Source organism: Erpetoichthys calabaricus (genome assembly GCF_900747795.2).
Source record: "Erpetoichthys calabaricus chromosome 1 unlocalized genomic scaffold, fErpCal1.3 SUPER_1_unloc_22, whole genome shotgun sequence".
Lineage (NCBI taxonomy): Eukaryota > Metazoa > Chordata > Cladistia > Polypteriformes > Polypteridae > Erpetoichthys > Erpetoichthys calabaricus.
This window is the reverse complement of record NW_026261588.1, coordinates 2,540,150-2,562,057: the sequence shown is the minus strand read 5'-3', so window position 1 is coordinate 2,562,057 and position 21,908 is coordinate 2,540,150. Positions and strand designations below refer to the sequence as shown.

The 21,908-nt window shown below is 41.6% G+C and overlaps 1 protein-coding gene across 1 annotated transcript in view; it reads left to right on the top strand.

Moving 5' to 3' along the window:
• Nucleotides 1-3,391: 3,391 nt before the first annotated feature.
• The window catches only part of LOC114669329 (zinc finger protein 729-like), a 119,656-nt gene continuing 101,139 nt past the window's right edge, over nucleotides 3,392-21,908 (top strand). Inside the window, exons 1-3 of the mRNA XM_051921747.1 lie at nucleotides 3,392-3,521; nucleotides 10,604-10,971; nucleotides 17,583-18,633. Of these exons, the coding sequence (XP_051777707.1) occupies nucleotides 10,641-10,971; nucleotides 17,583-18,633 (1,382 nt within the window). The 5' untranslated portion in view covers nucleotides 3,392-3,521; nucleotides 10,604-10,640. The remainder of the gene's footprint in view (nucleotides 3,522-10,603; nucleotides 10,972-17,582; nucleotides 18,634-21,908) is intronic.

Here is a 21,908-nt window from a genome sequence, read left to right as displayed (position 1 = left end):
ATATATATATATATATATATATATATATATATAGAGAGAGAGAGAGAGAGATACTGTATGTATATCTATATACAGGGGGTCCTCAGGTTACAACATCTCGACATACGACATTTCGAGTTCACAACGCTCACTCCCATAAAAACTTAAAAAATTGAGAAATGAGTGTTTCGGCTTACGCTGTTAGTGTCGTACTCACAGATTACGTGAGCAAACTAGTTAGGTTACACTTGGTGGAAGTACGCGACGTTTGAGTGAGGGAGTTGGCGAACTAGTTTGGTTGTGCGCAGAACAAGTGTTCCGGTTGCGTTGCTTTGTTTGGCGACATTTTGGCCCTTATCATGGCTCCTAAACGAAAGTCAGAGTCTTCAGATGGCAGTGCTTCGAAGAAGAGGAAAGCCATCATGATGGAAGTGAAATTAGATATCGTAAAGAGATCAGAAGGAATAAACGTAAGGATTTTTTTACACTCATTTTTTGACATTTTTTCTGTTACTACAGTATAGTGTACAGTACAGTATATTTATGTCCTTTTCCTTTTTCTGTGGCTTAGTTGTGTTTTTATGTTCTAGATTATGATTTTCCAAATGTGCTAGGATAGGTAAGTGACTTAGGCTAGGGTGTGTTTCGACTTACACTAAAATTCGGGTTACATCACTGTTGTAGGAACGGAACTGTGTCGTAACCCGAGGACCCCCTGTATATGTGTATATACTGTATATATTTTATATATATTTATATATATATATATATATATTATATATATATACACACACAGTAATCCCTCCTCCATCGCGGGGGTTGCGTTCCAGAGCCACCTGCGAAATAAGAAAATCCGCGAAGTAGAAACCATATGTTTATATGGTTATTTTTATATTGTCATGCTTGGGTCACAGATTTGCGCAGAAACACAGGAGGTTGTAGAGAGACAGGAACGTTATTCAAACACTGCAAACAAACATTTGTCTCTTTTTCAAAAGTTTAAACTGTGCTCCATGACAAGACAGAGATGACAGTTCTGTCTCACAATTAAAAGAATGCAAACATATCTTCCTCTTCAAAGGAGTGTGTGTCAGGAGCAGAGAATGTCAGAGTGATAGAGAGAAAAGCAAACAAATCAAAAATCAATAGGGCTGTTCGGGCTTTCAAGTATGCGAAGCACCGCCGGTACAAAGCAGCTGCAAGGAATGGAGCAATGTGAAGGTAGTCTTTCAGCATTTTTTAGAGGAGCGTCCGTATCGTCTAGGTCAGTGTGTGAACAGCCCCTCCATCAGGAGCAGAGAATGTCAGAGAGAGAGAGAAAAGCAAACAATCAAAAATCAATAGGGCTGTTTGGCTTTTAAGTATACGAAGCACCATGCAGGAAGCATATCGCTTGACAAAGCAGCCACAAGTAAACCCAGCAAGGATGGCAGCAATGTGAAGGTAATCTTTCAGCGTTTTTTGAGAAGTGGCTGTATCCTCTAGGGGTGCAAACAGCCCCCCTGCTCACAATATATTTGAGGAGTTTTATTTAATACGTAATATGCACTCTGATTGGGTAGCTTCTCAGCCATCTGCCAATAGCGTCCCTTGAATGAAATCAACTGGGCAAACCAACTGAGGAAGCATGTACCAGAAATTAAAAGACCCATTGTCCGCAGAAACCCGCGAAGCAGCAAAAAATCCGTGATATATATTTAAATATGCTTACATATAAAATCCGCGATAGAGTGAAGCTGCGAAAGGTGAAGCGCGATATAGCGAGGGATCACTGTATATGTATATATATATATATATATATATATATATATATATATATATATATATACACATTTTCTATGCACATTTCAAAACCAGGAAATAACCTCACAATAATGTTTCATTTCAAAATGAAACAGTTTCATGAATAGCTGTCCCACAGAGAAACAGCTCAAATGACTTTTTTTTAACCATTTTTATTTGCTATCTCCTCTACTTATTCCTGAGTCTCCATTGTATGCATTGGGCTCAATGCCTGCCTGCCTGCCTGCCTTGCTGGCATCTGTATGTGCCAGTCAGTAAACATGGCACCCTCTCTGACGGTTATATGTAAGGAAAGACAAACCTGTTAAATTATCACCACACTGATCACAGATCATAATAATAATTCATTACATTTATATAGTGCTTTTCTCAGTACTCAAAGCGCTATCCACACAGGGAGGAACCGGGAACTGAACCCGCAATCTTCCACAGTCTCCTTACTGCAAAGCAGCAGCACTACCACTGCGCCACCTGTATTTTAGACATACTGTATATATTATTTTATGATAATTTTATGATAATTTTATTTTATGATTTGCATCATTTGAAACTGTTCCCAAATTATGCATGCGCACGTACATGCTTTTTCTTTTCTTGTAACAGTCTGTATAATGTATTTGGGATTTTTTTGTCACAACAATGACCTGCTTTAGCCCCATTCAAACAGGATTTAGTTTTATACTAGGAGGTGAGTGCGATGAGAAGCGAGGCAAAATGACACCACGGTACATCATCCTTCTACTCGCGATGGGGTGAAGTAACTATAACGGAAGGACCTCCGTAATTTTAGCTCCGTCTCAATCGCTCATATCTGTAATTTACTGAATATAAACGGAGGAAGATGAGGAGAGAGGCTGTGTGGATAGAGTGAAGCCAAATGATTGTACCTGAAACAAGGTCCGCCACGATTTTATGTTGCAAACGTCCGATGTCTGCCTCTCACTTCTTTTATTTTTAAGTTAACGGGGGATCGCGTCTGTGTTGAAGGTGCATTATCGCCACCTACTGTATAGAAGTGTGAAGCCGAACAGACATTTTCAGATTCTTCCACATAACCCCGTACTAATTAAAAACTCTGCTAGTGCTTTGCACGTTTTATAGATAGATAGATAGATAGATAGATAGATAGATAGATAGATAGATAGATAGATAGATAGATAGATAGAACCCAGTGTGAGCAGACCTGAGACGTGCCATCCACACTTCATCCTTTCTGGATCCCCCTGTAAAGTGTCCGGCTGTCCGCCTGTCACTGCGCGACATCTTGCAGATTTGTAAGAGGCGGGGCCAGAGAGGCGCCAAGCGAAGAGAACTCGTATCACGTGACGCTGTGCCCCGCTCCAATCAGCCCACATCTAACAAGTGTTACACTTTGCCTGATGAAGGGGCCTTACCTGCCTCGAAAGCTTGCATTTGTAATCTGTTTAGTTAGCAAATAAAAGGTGTCATTTCACCCTACTGTCTCCTGTATCAATCTATGGCTAACACGGTACAACACTCCACTGCTACACATGTAATGCAAACGAGGATTTCCTGAAGTGGGCGTGGTCTGACAGCCTTGCTCTTTTCCACCTCTTCTCGCAGACCTGTCCTATGACGTAATCAAAAGGCGACGAAAACTGAAGTCGGCGTGAGCTCCGCGTCTCTCTTCTTATCAGCGGAACCGGAGGCCGTGACGGTAACTGCTGACGCTCGCTGTTGAAGAAGACAACTTTTAAAAGTGTCACATCAAGCAGAAGGTGAGTAGCCCGTCACTTGACGTGTTTTATTCGCGTCAAGTGAATGAACTACAAGCCGGTGGAAAGTTAAGGACTCTGCTCGACTGAATGTTCCGCGTTTGTCTCCGGGCTCACTTCATGTTGTCAAGTCCCGTTTCTACTTGATTGCTCTCGAACACACTCCCGTATATTCCTTCAGTCGGCGCTGTCGTGAAATCTTCTGATTCTTTGAGCCGGCTTTTTAACGTAAAAACTGCGCTTTGATTTCGGATTTTCATTCCTTTTCTTTAGTAGAGTAAAGCCCCGTCCGTCACACACATTTCAGTCAAATTATACACTCGTGAACACCATATACGGGACAGCCATTGCGTTCCAAACAACCCGTCCGTTTCCTCGACTCGATTTTGTAGCCCCTTTACTGAACGCTCAGGCATCGCTCAGCTCACGGGACCTCCGAAGTGTTTTATTAATTAGTTAGTACGTATGTGTGCAGTCGGTGCTTTAAACGGCAGTTCGCTCATTTCGTTACTCACAAGGTCTGCATTGACTTGCCCTTTGAAACATCACAGTAGGATCAGCTTTATAATTTAAATACACCCCATAAACTGTTACTATCGCAACTTTTGCCAAATACAGTGGTGTGAAAAACTATTTGCCCCCTTCCTGATTTCTTATTCTTTTTGCATGTTTGTCACACAAAATGTTTCTGATCATCAAACACATTTAACCATTAGTCAAATATAACACAAGTAAACACAAAATGCAGTTTTTAAATGATGGTGTTTATTATTTAGGGAGAAAAAAAATCCAAACCTACATGGCCCTGTGTGAAAAAGTAATTGCCCCCTGAACCTAATAACTGGTTGGGCCACCCTTAGCAGCAATAACTGCAATCAAGCGTTTGCGATAACTTGCAATGAGTCTTTTACAGCGCTCTGGAGGAATTTTGGCCCACTCATCTTTGCAAAATTGTTGTAATTCAGCTTTATTTGAGGGTTTTCTAGCATGAACCGCCTTTTTAAGGTCATGCCATAGCATCTCAATTGGATTCAGGTCAGGACTTTGACTAGGCCACTCCAAAGTCTTCATTTTGTTTTTCTTCAGCCATTCAGAGGTGGATTTGCTGGTGTGTTTTGGGTCATTGTCCTGTTGCAGCACCCAAGATCGCTTCAGCTTGAGTTGACGAACAGATGGCCGGACATTCTCCTTCAGGATTTTTTGGTAGACAGTAGAATTCATGGTTCCATCTATCACAGCAAGCCTTCCAGGTCCTGAAGCAGCAAAACAACCCCAGACCATCACACTACCACCACCATATTTTACTGTTGGTATGATGTTCTTTTTCTGAAATGCTGTGTTCCGTTTACGCCAGATGTAATGGGACATTTGCCTTCCAAAAAGTTCAACTTTTGACTCATCAGTCCACAAGGTATTTTCCCAAAAGTCTTGGCAATCATTGAGATGTTTCTTAGCAAAATTGAGACGAGCCCTAATGTTCTTTTTGCTTAACAGTGGTTTGCGTCTTGGAAATCTGCCATGCAGGCCGTTTTTGCCCAGTCTCTTTCTTATGGTGGAGTCGTGAACACTGACCTTAATTGAGGCAAGTGAGGCCTGCAGTTCTTTAGACGTTGTCCTGGGGTCTTTTGTGACCTCTCGGATGAGTCGTCTCTGCGCTCTTGGGGTAATTTTGGTCGGCCGGCCACTCCTGGGAAGGTTCACCACTGTTCCATGTTTTTGCCATTTGTGGATAATGGCTCTCACTGTGGTTCGCTGGAGTCCCAAAGCTTTAGAAATGGCTTTATAACCTTTACCAGACTGATAGATCTCAATTACTTCTGTTCTCATTTGTTCCTGAATTTCTTTGGATCTTGGCATGATGTCTAGCTTTTGAGGTGCTTTTGGTTTACTTCTCTGTGTCAGGCAGCTCCTATTTAAGTGATTTCTTGATTGAAACAGGTGTGGCAGTAATCAGGCCTGGGGGTGGCTACGGAAATTGAACTCAGGTGTGATACACCACAGTTAGGTTATTTTTTAACAAGGGGGCAATTACTTTTTCACACAGGGCCATGTAGGTTTGGATTTTTTTTCTCCCTAAATAATAAAAGCCATCATTTAAAAACTGCATTTTGTGTTTACTTGTGTTATATTTGACTAATGGTTAAATGTGTTTGATGATCAGAAACATTTTGTGTGACAAACATGCAAAAGAATAAGAAATCAGGAAGGGGGCAAATAGTTTTTCACACCACTGTATGTTGCCCCCACAATAAACTGTTTAATGAAAGGACGACCACAGTGGTGTAACTGCCTTTATTTAAAGGGAGGGAAACATCAGGGAGAGCGGCAAATACCATTTTATATTCTGTTTTTGAAAAGCTGTTTTAAAATTTTGAACACAAATCAGAATTGGCCATCGTATGTTGATTCTTATCGATTTACCTAGCGACTCAACAAAATGTTATTTAACTCTTAATCTGAGAATTGTGATCTTGTCTTGTTATAGGAGAGAAAACAAAGCTTGGTGGTAAAAGCCAACTCAACCAAACTTGTGCAGAGCGTTTTATGGGCAGCTTACTAAAACTGAAGGAGAATCGGAGCGGAAACTGCAAACCCGCCATATCTGCTACATTGGAGTTGGCAGCGCAGTTCAGTTTACTAGATGGGATTTTTAGGAGCCTTTAAATTGAGTTAATTTTAATAGTTTGAGTGTGGAAAAGTCAAGGCCATGAAGTCCTCCATCTGGTATTTCATTTTAATAATGCACCTTTGTTTTTTAGCTTATTTAAATGCTAGGACTTCATTGAAAATCCAGTCTCGTAATTTCATGATGCATACCTACCCTGTGTAGTGGGTGGGCAATCCCACGGGCTTCGTATCCTGTGCCTTTTCATCGTTCTTTTCATGTTTACCAATCCACACAGCAGGAATATGTCATCGGGGTTATGATCAGCGATTTGTAAGCATACAGGTTCAGACCGTCAATGCCAATGGCAGCTTCTGTTACAAGTTCTAACCGCGGCTGGCATTGGCCATCCAGTTTGAAACCCCGTGACAAATTCTGGTACTTTTCTATTATCGTGACGCACCCAAAGGGGACCTATAGGTAACTATACTGCACCCCCTCTAACTTTAAGGTTAGTATTTGTGGTTGGGGTAGGCCAGTGTAATAATTTAAGACAGTGGCGGCGGCCCCTCTGATTTGCATCACGATAATAAAAAAGTACCCAAATTCTTTCTATTGAAGTAAAAGAAAAAGCTAAACAAATAAACATAAGACGTGCCGTTAAGGATTTTACCAAAGAATAAAAACGTTGTTTGACGTGATGCGTCCTCGACATTCAATCTTAAGTGAAATTCATACACTAGCCAATCCAGTAGCATCGATGCAGACCCCACATCTCTGATTGGCCAGTTCTGTAACTCTGCGTTTCCTGAAATGCCTGCGCGTACGGCAAAGTATTACGTGCTTTAAAACGGCGTAGGTGTGACCCAACCTTTACTTTTAAACACGGTACATGGAAGCCAAATAGTGAATCCTGGTGACCTTGGAACCATGTAAGGTGGACCACCCAAAGCCTGCTGGACCTTCACACCTGATAGTGTGATTTGGAGAGTGAGGAGTTACTATAGGGTGACTTCACTGCACGGTCTGACTTGATCTAAACCCCTACATACACTATTCATAATTCATAATATTCATTACCCACACTCCACTAGATTGGTTCAGATCCCACCTCTCAGGCCTCACTCCGTTCATTCAGCTTAAAACGTTCACATCCCAACATGCCGCTGTTACTTCAGGTGGGCTCTGTCCTGGGGCCTCTTCTTTTCCCCTTGGTAATATCTTTCATAAATATAACATTAATTTTTACTGTTCTACTGATGACACCCAGCTCTACCTTGCCAGTAAACCCACCTCTACTTTTCCACCATCTTTGCTTATTGACTGCATTGCTGGTTTTCTTCAAATTTTCTGTAGAGAAAAGCCAAGCAAAATGACCCCTTTTATTAGCTAACTAAAAAGATTACAAGGGGCAACTCAAGCCCCTTCTTCAGGCGAGATGTAACAACACCCTAGTACTTCAAATTGTCTTAAATTAAACAGTGAGGTTCTCCTCATTGGCTCGAAATCATCATCCTCCAAAGCTGGTAATCTTTCTCTTATTATTGATAACTCCGTTGTTTCCCCTTCACCTCCGGTGTCATCCTCGACAGTACTCGATCTTTCCAATCTCTCATTAATAACGTCACCCGGTCTGTTTATTTCCACCTACGTAATATTAAATCCCATCCGCCCCCTCCCTCACTCCCCATACCACTGCCATTCTTGTTCACAGTCTTGTTACTTCTCGTCTTCAGCTGGTCCAGACTTCTTCAGCTCACCTCATTCCTCGAACCTCATCTATTCACCATATTACTCCGGTCTTGCAGCAGCTTCATTGGCTCCCGATCAAGTTTCGAACCGATTTTAAAATTCTGCTGTTAACATGTAAGGCCATTCATTACCTCGCCCCTCCATATCTGTCTGACCTTCTTCATGTTGCCATTCCCTCCCGTAAGCTTAGATCTTCTGACCGTCTCTGTCGCCCGTCTAACCACCATGGGGAGCGGAGCGTTCAGGAGCCGTTCTGGAACTCGCTACCTACTGAGCTTAGAAATATCGAATCATTTTCAACCTTCAAATGTAAACTTAAAATCCATCTGTTTAAAATGGCTTTCTTCTCTATGATTACAGTGGCTTTATTTGGTTTTAATTTTTATATTTTCTGATGTTTTAAGTTTGTTTATAATGTGTTTTTTATTTATTTATTGTTTGTTTGGTGTCCTTGAGTGGTTAGAAAGGTGCCTTGTATAAATAAAATGTATTATTATTAGTAGTAGTAGTGTAGTTATTATTAGTAGTATTATAATCATGAATCTACACTGTACATGAGCCAATATACTGTACATCGGTGCATCTCAATAAATTAGAATGTCATTGAAAAGTTAATTTATTTCAGTAATTCAATTCAGAAAGTGAAACTCATATATTCTATAGATTCTTTACACACAGAGTGATTATATTTCAAGCATTTATTTCTTTTCATTTTGCTGATTACAAAATTCAGTATCTCAGAAAATTAGAATATTACAGAAGACCAGTAAAAACAAATGATTTTTAACACCACAATGTTGGCCTTCTGAAAAGTCTGTCCGTGTAGGCCCTCAATACTCGGTCGGGGCTCCTTTTCAATGTGGCGTGGCATGGAGGAGATCAGCCCAGGATGCTTTGATCGCGGCCTTCATTGTTGGCTCTGCTGTCTCTCATCTTCCTCTTCCTCGCAGATTCTCTATGGGGTTTAGGTCAGGTGAGTTTTGCTGGCCAATCAAGCCCAGTGCTACATACCATGGTCATTAAACCGGTGTGAAAGTAGCGCTAGCCAGACTGACACCGAGGCTCATGTAAAATCCAAGCAGAGACTTTATTTTCTTCACCTGTAGGGCACGTCTTCCCCGTGAACCCCGCAGGCAATACACAGTCCCAGTAAGCACAAATCCAAAACACAACTACACTCCCGTTTTGGCACCACCACTCCTCCTTGGCAACCTCTTCCTCCCGGTTCTGGCCCTGAGTGGTGGTTGCCGCCGGCCCTTTTTATAGTCCACTCGGTGCTTGGTCACCTGCTTCTGATTGTACCTCCTGCCAGCCACCCCAGATCCCAACAGGGCGGTGGAGAACTCCATCTCCCATGGAGCCCTGCAGGAAACTGAGGCACCATCCTCAGCCAGGGAGGCTGCCACCAAGCATCCCAGGGGAGGTAATGACGAGCCCATGGTTGCTTCCCCGGAACATGTGTAGATAGGGTATCCCGGCCAGGTCCCACACCAGGTATTGGTACTTTTGGCAGTGTGGGCAGGTGCCAAGTCCTGCTGGAAAATGAAGTCAGCATCTCCATTCAGCTTGTCAGCAGAGGTGCACATGAAGTGCTCTCAAATGTCCCAGTAGACGGCTGGCTGCGCTGACTTTGGACTTGATAAATAAAACACAGTGGACCAACACCAGCAGATGACAATGCTCCTCAAATCATCACTGACTGTGGAAACCTCACACTGTGGACCTCAAGCAACTTGGATTCTGTGCCTCTCCTCTCTTCCTCCAGACTCAGGGACCTTGAGTTCCAAATGGATCTGAAAAGAGGACTTTGGACCACTGAGCTGTTCCCCTTAGGTCAGGTAAGACGCTTCTGATGTTATCTCTGGTTCAGGTGTGGCCTGACACAAGGAATGCTGTGACAGTCTCCAATAGGATTAATAAAGTATCTATCTATCTATCTATCTATCTATCTATCTATCTATCTATCTATCTATCTATCTATCTATCTATCTATCTATCTATCTATCTATCTATCTATCTATCTATCTATCTATCTATCTATCTATCTATCTATCTATCTATCTATCTATCTATCTATCACACACGTCTGTGTGTGGTGGGTCTTGGAGCACTGACTCCAGCTGCAGTCCACTCCTTGGGAATCTCCCCCAAATTCCTCACAATCCCCACCAGGGTGCTGCACTTATCCCCTTTTTCTTCTGTCACATTTTTTCCTTCCACTCCACTCTCCATTCATCTGCTTGGCTACGTCACTCTGTGAACAGCCAGCTTCTTTAGCAATGAGCCTCCTTATGGAGTGAGGGTCTCAATGTCTGTCTTCTGCACAGTTGTCAAGTCCGCAGTCTGATTGTGTGGCCTACTGAACCAGACGGAGAGATCATTTCAAGGCTCAGGACCCCTTTGTAGGTGAGTGCAGTGGTACACCAGGAGTCTACAATATTGAACTTTGTCACAATATTCTCATTTTCTGAGATACTGAATTGTGGGTTTTCATTACCTGTATTAAAATATATCACTCTGTGTGTAAAGAATCTATAGAATATAGGAGTTTCACTTTTTGGATTGCATTACTGAAATAAATTAAACTTTTCGATGATATTCTAATTTATTGAGATGCACCTCTACAAACATAATGTCAACCTCTTTGCAAGGGCACTGAAAGAAATGGAAGCATTTTAAGAACTGAGTGGTGCGTTTTTGATGGAATTAAATTCTGTTCTTTCAACAGTTGGGAAGAAGCAGCAGCCATATACTGTAACACCGAGATGGATGTGAAAGAGGAGTCCTGTGAGGCCGACAAAAATACAATGGAGATGAGAAATGTGAGCATTAAGGAGGAGGACTGTGATAGAGAGTCTGTTTGTCGTGAACAGGAGAGTCTGTGCATGAAGGATGAAGATTATGAACTGGTAACTGTGGGCGTTAAAGAAGAGGCTGAGGAGACGTCAGTCAGCATAGAGACACACACAAGTTCTGATCGTGTTGACTTCAAGGTGACGTCTGAGTCAGTACAGTCCGACACCGAGAGGACTGAGGACACACCATCTGTTGGAACTGTGCAGGATCAACTGTCATCATCAAGTTGGTCTGGAAAAAGTAAGTGTAAAATAACAAATACATTTTATAGTGATTGGTATTGGACTGAAGAGGCAAACTTGTGCTTTTTATTAGTGAGAAGTCAAGCGAAATGACCCCTTTTATTGGCTAATTAAAAAGATTACAATATGCAAGCTTTCAAGGCCCCTTCTTCAGGTGAAATTTAATACAGAGACTGGAGTTCCCTATGTTTATATATAATTATATAATATATACACACTAGGGCAAGTAACAACATTGGTGAATCTTTAAGTGAGAAATCTTAAATGTAAAAAATTAATAGACCTCTTCAGGCTAAGATTCATTTAGCAAGAGAGGAGAAAAATGTATGGTCAAGATCTTTGGATAAGATAACTGTTCAACAAAGTCTTTTGAAATTTCTGATGAGTTTTTTCCATACAATGTAGATTTGTAGTCCGGTTGTCTGTGTCAGTCAGAGAGATACAAACAATCCTCATATCTGGCCATAAGACCCATGTCTCTATTCAAACCATGTTGTAATGTATTCAATTTTAGCATGAGTTTAACTTCCCATTCTTTTCTCTCTTGCTGTGTTCTGAAGTTTCCCATAAGCCCTGTGACTTTAAAGTCCCTCTCACAGTGTCTATGGCTGCTACAGGAACATCTGTTTTGCCACGTTTAATGTGTCACCTGTGTAAATTCATTCTCTGGCAGTTTGTCCAGGTTTTCCCACATAGAGTGCAGTGTCAGGACATTTCATACAGAGAATGAGGTGGACCACATTTGATGATCTGCAGGAAAATGATCCCTTTATGTGATGTTCTAGTCGGCAGTGTCATATAACTACACGGTCTGTATTATAAATGTGGGCACATGTTTGACATCTTTTCTGTAGGCAGGGAGTTGTGCCATTTTCTGTCGGTTCATTTAGGGAGCTTGAGACAATTAGTAGCTGCAGGTTTGGTAGTTGTCTGTATGCCAGGAGGGGAGGTTCAGGAAATCCATTTTTCAGCATTTGGTCATTGTGTAGCATTGGCTGAAGTTCTTTTATAATTTTTCAGAGTGCTTCAAGATGTGGGTTAGAGGTGACAACAAGGGGGATGTGGTGCTTGTTGTCTTTGTTTTTCTATTCCAGAAGGTTGTCTCTAGGTATGGCATTAAATCTTCTTATTTGAGTGTCTGTTGTTTTGGGGATGTAACCTTGTCTAATGAAATCTTGTCTGAGCTCCTGCAGTTGATTATGCCAGTCTGTCGGGTCTGAGCAAATACGATTGTACCGTATTGCTTGGCTGAAAATAATGGAGCACCTTATATACTTGGGGTGGAAGCTATCACTTCTCAGGTAGGTCCGTCTGTCTGTTGGTTTGTGAAAAACAGAAGTTACAAGGTTACAAGTTGTTGTCTTTCACTTGAACAATGGTGTCAAGGAAGCTGACTTCTGGTTTTGAGTAATTCAGCTTCAGCTTTATGTTGGGGTGAAAAGAATTAAATCCATTACGAAAATGGAGGGGGTCCTTCTCACTGGCAGTCCAGATTATGAAGATGTCATCTACGTAACGGAGATACAACATTGGTTTTAAGATGCACATTGACATAAAATGTTCCTCCAATTTTGCCATAAAGAGGTTTGCATAGTGAGGTGCAAACCAACAGCCCATTGCAGTCCCCATTTGTTGCAAATAGAAGTCTTGTCCAAAAGCGAATAGATTATGTGTCAGAGTGAATTTTATCATTTGTATAACTGACTTTGTGGGTAAGTCATGTTGTTTGAGGTACATTTCACATGCCAATATGCCATCATCATGGGGGATGTTAGTGTAAAGTGCCTCAACATCCATTGTGGCCAGTAAGGTTCCCTCAGGTAAGGGGCCTAAAGCAGAAGTCAGTTGGGTCCTGGATGTAGCTGGTTGTATTACGGGTGAGGGGTTTAAGGATGTGCTCCACCCAACATGAAACCTTTTCTGTAAGGGAGCCAATTCCTGAGATTAGAGGCCTTCCTGGGTTCCCCCCTTTGTCTATTTTAGGAAGCATGTAGAAGTAACCCATTTTGGGGTTCTCAGGAATGAAAGTGTCACTCCTCTGAAACCCCCTCTTAAACGGTGATACAATGGGAATCAAATAACAGTTTGTTTGTTTGTTTTTTTACCTCCTCTTTGCTCGATCAGCTGCTGGATTGCTGCTGCTGCTGTGTCGTGTGATCTGCATCTCATGCGGCGCTTGGAACGTTTAAAAGCCTGTACAACAGCTGTCCTTTTGTCTCACTGCCTTGTCTCTCTTGTCCCCCAGACATCCTCAAACACTATTTGATCTCTTTTTCGCTGTTCTTTTTGTTTGCGCTAATGCGATTTTTTTTTTTTTTTTTTTGCTCTCATTTTTGCGAGAAATTTTGAATTTTCCTACTTCCATTATCTCTAACCTGCTTTGCATGGGTATCACGGGACTTGCTTCCAAAGGTTGAAAGTATGACATGACTTGACCATCGCTTCTTGACACGTGAAAGTGTCTCTCTTCCAAAGATCGCATCTCGTCTCGTATGGTCACAAGTTTTTTTTTTTGTTTTTTTTTTTTAATAGAGAGATATCTTGTTTTCAGTGGTGCTTTACATTGCAGTCTATGGGGCATGGAGAAAAGCTTAAAAACTTAAACAAAATTCATCCATCATTCAACCCAAGAGAGTGTCAAATATCGACCTGCATCTTGCAATTACACACACACACACACACTGTAAAATAGTTCATGCATGATATTTATGAGGACAAAAATTATATATATTATAAATAATCATGAGATTGACCCATTTTTAAAGAAGACGCTGTACGCAATACCTCAGCACTTACTTGGCCTCCCTACGCAACAACCTATCAGCAAAACGGGTGATTTCCACTCCTAATAGCAAATCACAGTAAACTTTTCATGCTATTATTTCTCACCGAGTTTGCGTCTCGGGTTCTCCTTACATACTTTCTCCATGCCTGTGCTGGGTGGTTTCTCCAGTTTCCTCCCACTCCAGAGACATGTAGGTTAGGTGAACTGGCGATGCTGAATTGCCGTTTGTGTGTGTTTGTCTGCAATGCACTGACGCCCTGTCCATGGTTTGTTCCTGTCTTACACCCTATACTAGCTGGGATATGATCCAGCCACCAACCCTGGTCTGGATTGAGTCACAGAATTCCATAATTATGCTTGAGGTTCTCACACTATCTAGTAACAAGTCAAGCAAAGTGACGCCTTTTATTGGCTAACTGAAAAGATTACAGTATGCCAGCTTTCGAGGCAACTCAGTCCCCTTTCTTCAGGTAAGATGTAAAGATGGAAGGATTACATCTCTGCCTGAAGAAGGGGCCTGAGTTGCCTTGAAAGCTGGCATACTGTAATCTTTTCAGAAAAGGTGAACGGCGCTACTATCGGTACTGTGTTATGCCAACACTAAAGCATCCGGAGGGAGACCATTCATGCCATGTGGGGTTGCTTCTCACTCACAGTTTGGCCTAAGAACACAGCCATGAATAAAAAATGGGACCAAAATACATCAACCGAGAGCAACTTCTCCCAACCATCCAACAACAGTTTAACGACCGACTGTGCCTTTTCCAATGAACAATCCAGCATGATGGAGCACCGGGCCATAAGACACAAGTTGAGAACTAAAAAATTTGGGGTCCATGGCCAGGAAACTCCTCAGACCTTCATCCCATTGAGAACTGGTGGTCAATCCTCAAGAAGCAAAAACCCACCAATTCCGACAAACTCCAAGCACTGATTATGGGCCGCCATCAGTCAGGATTGGGCCCAGAATTTGATGGACAAGACAGCATGCCAGGGTGAATTGCAGAGGTCCTGAAAAAGAAAGAAGGGCCAACACTGCAAATATGGACTCTCTACATAAACTTAATGAAACTGTCAATAAAAGCCTTTGAACCTTAGGAAATGCTTAGCAGTAGATTGTTGTACCGTGTTAGCCATAGATTGATATGGGAGAAAACAGGGTGAATTGGCTAACTAAATAGATTACAAATGCAAGCTTTCGAGGCAGCTAAGACCCCTTCATCAGGCGAGGTGTAACTTCTGAACTGCTTGTAATTCTACACCATAGAAACATCTGACAAAAAGATCTAAAAACACTGAAGCAGCAAACTTCGTGAAAACCAACACTTGGGTCCTCCTCAAAACTTTTGGCCATGGCTGTAAAACCAGCACATATTTCAGGTATCATAGGGGTAAACATGAGGACAACTCCAAAACCACAAAAAAAATAAACCATTCACTGGTAGCTCGGCCCACTTGGACACAAACAGGTTCTGGAGAAACCCTGAGTGGTTTGCCAAGGATGTGGAGACATCGGATATTTCAGCAGTTCTAACGGTGTGCCCCACTAGGTTTGGAGACATATCCTCGAGCACAAAGCTCATGAGTTGATTCTCCTACATCACAACATCTAAACAGTGTCATTAGCTTTGTACTTCCTTGTCAAGGCACGGCAGAAGACTCTTGAGATCAGTAATTGCAGCCCCTTCTCCTCGATGTGCACTCTTGGTACAAACAGATCAAGTCCTTCCATAAATGACGGCTGAAGGTGTTTGGAGAGCAGCCTGTTGAGACCAGAAGCACTCGTCAGTGTGTTCATTGTGATCTGCTTCTCAGGTTATTGCATTCAAATCCAATGCATTTACTGGTCTACTTTTAGACTCAACATGATAAGTTACTTTCTAGTAATTTACGTGCAATATGTTTTTTACGGTTTTAATTATTGTTCTTAACGTATTAGTCAGAGACCGAATTTATCCATTGTGAGGTTTTGCCCTATTTATGTTTATCTCATGACTGATGATATAGAGCAGGGGTCTCCAGCTCTGGTCCTGGAGGACCACCGTGGCTGCAGGTGTTCATTCTAACCCTTTTCCTAATGAGTGGCCTGTTTGTGCTGAAAATTTTAATTGATAGATAGATAGATAGATAGATAGATAGATAGATAGATACTTTATTAATCCCAAGGGGAAATTCACATTCTCCAGCAGCAGCATACTGATACAAAAAACAATATTAAATTAAAGAGTGATAATAATGCAGGAATAACAGACAGTAACTGTGTATAATGTTAACGTTTACCCCCCCCCCCCCCCCCCCCCCCGGGTGGAATTGAAGAGTCACATAGTTTGGTGGAGGAACGATCTCCTCAGTCTGTCAGTGGAGCAGGACGGTGACAGCAGTCTGTTGCTGAAGCTGCTCCTCTGTCTGAAGATGACACTGTTTAGTGGATGCAGTGGATTCTCCCTGATTGACAGGAGTCTGCTCAGCGCCTGTCACTCTGCCACGGATGTCAAACTGTCCAGCACCATGTCTACAATAGAGCCTGCCTTCCTCACCAGTTTGTCTTTCTTCTTTATGCTGCCTCCCCATCACACCACCGCGTAGAAGAGGGTACTGGCCCCAACTGTCTGATAGAACATCTGCAACATCTTATTGCAGATGTTAAAGGATGCCAGCCTTCTAAGGAAGTATAGTCGGCTCTGTCCTCTCTTACACAGATCATCAGTATTGGCAGTCCAGTCTAATTTATCATCCAGATGCCCTCCTAGGTATTTATAGGTCTGCACCCTCTGCACACAGTCACCTCTGATGATCACGGGGTCTATGAGGGGTCTGGGCCTCCTAAAATCCACCACCAGCTCCTTGATTTTGCTGGTGTTCAGGTGTAGGTGGTTTGAGTCGCACCATTTAACAAAGTCCTTGATTAGGTCCCTATACTCCTTCTCTTGTCCACTCCTGATGCAGACCACCATAGCAGTGTCGTCAGCGAACTTTTGCACATGGCAGGACTCCGAGTTGTATTGGTAGTCCGATGTATATAGGCTGAACAGGACCGGAGAAAGTACAGTCTGCTGCGGCGCTCCTGTGCTGCTGACCACAATGTCAGACCTGCAGTTCCCGAGACGCACATACTGAGGTCTGTCTTTAAGATAGTCCATGATCCATGCCACCAGGTATGAATCTACTCCCATCTCTGTCAGCTTACCCCTAAGGAGCAGAGGTTGGATGGTGTTGAAGGCGCTAGAGAAGTCCAGAAACATAATTCTTACAGCACCACTGCCTCTGTCCAAGTGTGGCATATAGATGATGGCATCCTCCACTCCCACCTTCTCCTGGTATGCGAACTGGTCAGTATAGGTCAAAATAGGTCAGCTCTTGAAAGGGATGCCTGAAGATTTGTTTTCATGTAATTCTGTAACTAAATCTACAACTAAGCTATCTGAATGGCGTTGCTGAAGCATATTTTCAATTGCCGTCTTTTCAATTTGTCCTGAACAGGTATCATATCATTCATCAGTTATTTCTTGTATAGCAGTCTTAGAAACGGGTAAAATTGTTTGCATTCCAAGGAGTAAAGAGACAACTGTGTGTTCCACTGAGCTTTTATTGCTACCCTGACATTCGCCCTTTACACACTTGTCATTTGTTTGTGTCAAGTCAAATTTATTTATAAAAGCACATTTAAAAAGAGAAGTTGTAACAAGGTGCTGTACAAAAGAACATGTAAGTCTACCGTAATGCTTTGAAAAGCTTGGTCATAACTTTAACCGGCATTTATTTAATGTTGTAACTTAATATCCGTGTACTCACAATTTTTTTTTTCTTTTTTGCCTTTTATACAGGAGGAAACTCTTATTGCTGTTCTGAATGTGGCAAACAATTTTCTCATTTAAGAAAGCTCCAGATTCACATAAGAATTCACACTGGAGAGAAACTGTACTGCTGTTCTGTTTGTGGCAAACGATTCTGTTGCAGGAGTGGTCTTTACGAACACAGTAAAATACACACTGGCGAGAAGCCATTTTGCTGTTCTGAATGTGGCCATCAATTTTCGAGACTCGCCGATCTTCGTAGCCACACAAGAGTTCACACCGGAGAGAAGCCGTATTGCTGTTCCGAATGTGGCAAACAGTTTTCACACAAGAACACTCTTATAAGGCACATAATAACTCATACGGGAGAGAAGCCATACTGGTGCTCTGAATGTGACAGACGATTCTGTACCAACAGTGAACTTCAGAACCATAAAACATTTCACACTGGAGAGAAGCCTTATTCTTGTTCGGAATGTGGCAAACAGTTTTCAATAAGTAGGACTCTTCAGATCCACAAAAGAATACACACTGGAGAAAAACTGTATTGCTGTTCTGAGTGTGGCAAACGATTCACACAAATCGCCAATCTGCAGACTCACACAAGGATTCACACCGGAGAGAAGCCATTTTGCTGTTCAGATTGTGGTAAACACTTTTCAGTGATGAGTGCACTGGAGATACATAAAAGGACTCACACCGGAGAGAAGCCATATTCCTGTTCTGAATGTGGCAAACAGTTCAGACAGATCTCCAATCTGCAGACTCACACAAGAACTCACACCGGAGAGAAGCCATTTCGCTGTTCAGAATGTGGCAAGCAATTTTCTGAAAGGAGCAGTCTTAAGAAGCACCAAGCAATCCATACGGGAGAGAAGCCATATTGCTGTTCTGAATGTGGCAAGCGATTTTCAGTAAAGAGGGATCTCCTGGTTCACTCAAGAGTTCACACTGGAGAGAAGCCATTTTGCTGTTCTGAATGTGGCAAGCAGTTTTCACAAAAAGGCACTCTACAGAACCACAAAAAAATTCACAGTAGTCCCGCCCCAATGAATAGACAAGACCACACAAGTGTACCTTGAGCGAGAAAACGGGACACACGCCAGCGGTCAGTTGAAGATACAGAGGAGCACACGTGCTGTTAATTTTATGCAACAAATCCTGAATTTCCAGGTAAAGGACATACCAGAAGGGCTTGTAGAAAACTGTGGAGACTAAAACAGTAATCTGTACCTGCAAAGTAAGTAAGATAACTGAATTGGATCCATTGTAGAAAAGAAACGCAGAGAAGTAAAGACCGCCAAGACCAATAAAAGAAGAAATAATGGCAGAAAACATCAGCATTTATACCAACATTTAATGCTAAAATAAGTCGAGAGGAAAGAAAATGATAGAAGATCAAACGAAGGAAACAAACACAATGACACCCTGGATGATCTGAAATGAAGAAAAAGATCAAGATGATCTGTGGAGTGGCGCCATTTAATGGGGTCCTTGCAGAAATACAACAGGTGAAGGTTGTAACACTTAACACAAGAGGACTGCAACTTCACAATGACAAGCAACAAACTCGGAATTCATTTACAACCCTAAAATTTACGAAGATGTAAACCAAAATACAAAGACCCCCAAGTTCTATAGAGTTTTAAAGGGAGGGGCACCCTATAGCAACTTTACCACCAGACACAAAAGATCCTCAAGGATGTAATAAAGACAACAGAGTGAAGCTGCAGACTGCAATACCTCTGACCTTCAGAGCACAACACACCAAATGACGCCATTTATCCCAGCTTCCCTCGCTTCATGCCCTCTGCGAGACAGTGTTGATGCACTCGTTGCACAGTATGCTGTAGTTGTACAAATTACAACACTTTTCTATCTGGTCAAACATAAATGACTTCCAGTCTCATACTTATGCTATCCAGTCATTCTAAGCTCTTTCACGATTCTAACGCTTTGCCGATATAAAGTACAGTTTTTTTGTTTTTTACTATTTTGAATGGTCGTTCATTACGTTTTCTCCTGAAGTGTTACAGTGTAGTAAAAGTAACGAATCTTCTTACTATCCAGTGTTTCAAACAGAATGTTCCTCATGAAACTCATACCTAGAGATTTTCAATCTGTAAATGTATTTCATATTCCCACTAGCAAATTATACACGTGTGAAACAATAATAAGCTTAATTAATTTTTGAAAGGTTTTCAAAAACAGCGCTACATATAAAATTGGTTTGAAAACTGACAAGGGAACATTTTAGGAAACAGTCAGTCATTTATTTATTGATTTGATCCGTCAACGTTTTCATTACTAAAAGCTGCATGTGTGAAATACTGGATGTCATGTCCATATCAATTGAACGGTATGTGACGGCCAGTACATTTTACGCAATTTTACATTTTTTAACAACTTTTGGGTTTGAGACAATCGTGGTTGTTCTTAGACCTTCTTCGTGCAACATTTAAGTTGATCGTAAAGACCCAACTTATACCAACGACGACTCAAACTGTCTTTGAGTCGTCGTCTTTTTAAAATTTTGATAAATATCAAAAACTGTTACAACTACTACTAATAATAAACAGTGGGTCAGTTACAGTGTCCTCTCAGCAGGGAATTATCCCGAGGTGATCTCATCATTAACACTAGAATTACCAGAATAGAATTATCCGCCATCGTCTTTTGTCCTCTAAATGTGCTGATAAAGACAAGCTGCAAGCAGCCTGCTATTCTATCGCCCCACCGACTTAGAACATGCACAAACTTCTCCCAGCTCAGGCCTTGATTGATTATCTGGGAGTGAAGTGGAGTTTTAGAGTGGAAATAATAAATCGTTATTTGGAACACACGCACTTCATGTGTGTTGCGTTTCTACAGTAATCTGTGTAAACACATTGTTAAAACAGAAACATTTCTCATATTGAAGTAGTAAATGACAAAATGTAGGCATAAACTGTACAATGTATGACGCCTGAAGTCCAAATATCAAAGACACATTTTCACGAAAGGTACAAATATAACAGAACAAGTGCACTTTTATTCAAAAATATAACTGCAGAAAAAAAAGCTGCCTTAGTGTGCGACATTGACGTTCATTTACTACAACTGCCGTCGTGACGTAACAGTATCAGCTGCTGACTGGGAATCAAAAGGTCACGAGTTCGATCCTGCACGACTCCCTTTTGAGAAGTGAACTGCTCTTATTCTTACTATTTTAGAATAAAAAGATACATTTGATTTCAGTCTGTAACAGCCGGTGTAATGTATGATATTTGTAAAGGTTAGCTTTGTTTTTTTTATTCACTTTTCATTCTCTCAGTCGTGTTCAGGATCCATCCCTACCCCATCTGTCACTGCTGTTTTCACATAAAGACGTGCTATAGCTCTGCAGTGTATCACGATACGTACGACCGCGTGTTTTTTTTCCTCCCAGTCTTGCCAGTCCCCACGTGTTGCTGTATGCTGTTTCTTTTGTACTCCAGGACATGCAGAGGAAAGCATAGTAAAGAGTAGTCACTTCAGCGCTATATGCAATCATCAGACACTCCCCATCTGACACTGCTGTTTTCACATAAAGACGCGCTATAGCTCACCCAAGGAGCACCTTTCCTACATTTACAACATGTGTACTTGTTGCAGTGTACACACCTCTCTGTGCTAGGGTTCCTATCACACTGAACAAGCACCTGTAATTCGCAGCTCTATTCATTATCTCAAAACAAATATATGTGATGTTTTGAAGAAATCATTTTATGATGCGAATAGTACCAATAAGAAAACATCGTCGAAGTAAAAACGAACAGCGTCAGATTGGGTGTGATTTATACTGGCGCTGTTACTTAGAGTCAGATCAGAAGCTGAATAATCTGAACAAGCTCCTGTTCTGACTCTAAGTAAAAAAGCATGAATTAATCAACAGAAGTAACCGCGATCGACATTTTAAACTTAACGATTTACAGTGCATACCAATTTATAAATTTTATGTCCGTTTGAGGCTACAAAGAAAAAAAAAAACACTTCCTCCGCAGCGGGGAATTGAACTCGGGTCTCTACGGTGCAGCAGGGCTGCCGTGCTCTGAGTCAGCAAATCTCAGCGTTACACCACAGAAGATGTTGTGACATCCTTGAGCCTTAATTTGATGTTTGGCCGTCAGGCTTCACAGATTCTACAGTTTATGCCTACATTTTGTAACATTAATTACTAAAATATGAAAAAGTTTGTTTTAACAATGTGTTTACACAGATTACTGTAGAAACGGAACATTGTACTGTATGCACAAGACAATAAATACTGTATATTTAACACTAGAATTACCAGAGTCTACGATCCGGCCCACCTTAAAACTGTGCTCACCTCTCCTT